This window comes from Trachymyrmex cornetzi, unplaced genomic scaffold (assembly GCF_001594075.2).
Source record: "Trachymyrmex cornetzi isolate Tcor2-1 unplaced genomic scaffold, Tcor1.1 scaffold1688, whole genome shotgun sequence".
NCBI classification, from domain to species: Eukaryota; Metazoa; Arthropoda; class Insecta; order Hymenoptera; family Formicidae; genus Trachymyrmex; species Trachymyrmex cornetzi.
Genome location: NW_017296296.1, coordinates 26,143 through 27,485, shown reverse-complemented (window position 1 = coordinate 27,485; position 1,343 = coordinate 26,143). Strand labels below are relative to the sequence as shown.

Genomic DNA, 1,343 nt, shown 5'->3' with positions numbered 1-1,343 from the left:
ACAAGTGCTACAGAACAAATAATTACGGAACCTCAAGATGTGGACGTCTACGTAAATGGTACACATAAATTTGAATATCCGTCAACTTGTGAAGAATTTGAAATTCTGAATCTCATTCAAACAAGATGAGTTTGATAAAAGCGAAGAAAAAATAATAGAAGACAAACTGACATTGTTAACCAAACTTCATCATTGGGCGATCTCACATAAATTAACATTGGCTTCAGTTACTGATTTATTAAAAATATTAAGAAGTCATGGTATGTTGGAATTGCCAAAAAAAAGACGGTAGAACACTTTTAAAAACTCCCAATATAACAGAAATTACAGAGATGGGTAGAGGCAAATTTTGGTACAATGGAATTAGAAGCAATTTACTATCAGTACTTTCAAACCGCTGTGATATTCAACCAAGAACAATTAAATTACTTTTTAATATCGATGGAATGTCACCGTTCAACAGTTCATTATATCAATTTTGGCCTATTTCATTTATCGTTGAAGAAATGCCTGAGCTGCAACCAATGATTGTAGCGATTTATTACGGCGAAAACAAATCTCCACTTCAGTTATATTTGAAACAATTTGTACATGAATTGAACGAAATTCTTAAAGATGGATTATTCATAAATGCACAGAAAGTAACTGTCAGCGTAAAATGTTTTGTTTGTGATACACAAGCTAGGAATTACATTAAAGGTAATTTATTATAAGTAATGTTTGATGTGTGTGATATATTGAGATGCGTTTCATAAACCGAAATGTTTAATTTATTTGATGTGACAATATAGGAACTCCTGCTTGTAACGCTGAATATGGAAGTTGTATTAAATGTACAGTTGTCGGTAAATGGGACACGAAGGGAAGACACATGAGCTACCCAAGATTTGATTGTCCTCGAAGAACTGATGAAAGCTTTCGCAATAAAACGAACGAAGATCATCATAAAGAAAACACGCCATTGACAGATTTGCCAATTGATATGGTGGAAGACTTTGTAGTTGCAGATTCTCTTCATCTATTCGATTTAGGCATGCATTAAATTTTTAACAGTCATACTTCAATTTCATGTTTCATGACATAAATAAATAATTTTGTGCAGGTATCATGCGTAGGTGTTTATATGGGTGGCGCGAAGGAAGTTATAATTTTCGTACGAAGTTGTCGAATATTCAAGCTGATGAAATGTCACAGATGTTAAAATCCTGTAATGATACGAAACCAATGGATTTCCAACGATCTATACGTACTCTGAAACATCTTAAATTTTGGAAAGGTTCGGAATACCGAGTTTTTTTTGTTATACTTTGGTCCCGTAATCTTAAAAGATTTTTTGTCATCAG

The 1,343-nt window shown here is 33.0% G+C and overlaps 1 protein-coding gene across 1 annotated transcript; it reads left to right on the top strand.

Moving 5' to 3' along the window:
* Positions 1 to 257: 257 nt before the first annotated feature.
* LOC108759114 (uncharacterized) lies at positions 258 to 1,042 on the top strand. The gene is made up of 2 exons (XM_018504404.1): positions 258 to 699; positions 792 to 1,042. The coding sequence occupies exons 1-2, from the start codon at positions 258 to 260 to the stop codon at positions 1,040 to 1,042; spliced, it is 693 nt and encodes a 230-aa protein (XP_018359906.1).
* The last annotated feature ends 301 nt before the right edge of the window (positions 1,043 to 1,343 follow it).

What these genes read in the sequence shown, in the direction of transcription:
- LOC108759114 (XM_018504404.1), top strand. Translation starts at nt 258, where the DNA reads ATGGTATGTTGGAATTGCCAAAAAAAAGACGGTAGAACACTTTTAAAA. An exon ending in AGCTAGGAATTACATTAAAG is followed by an intron (nt 700 to 791) that starts GTAATTTATTAT and finishes GTGACAATATAG; the next exon opens with GAACTCCTGCTTGTAACGCT.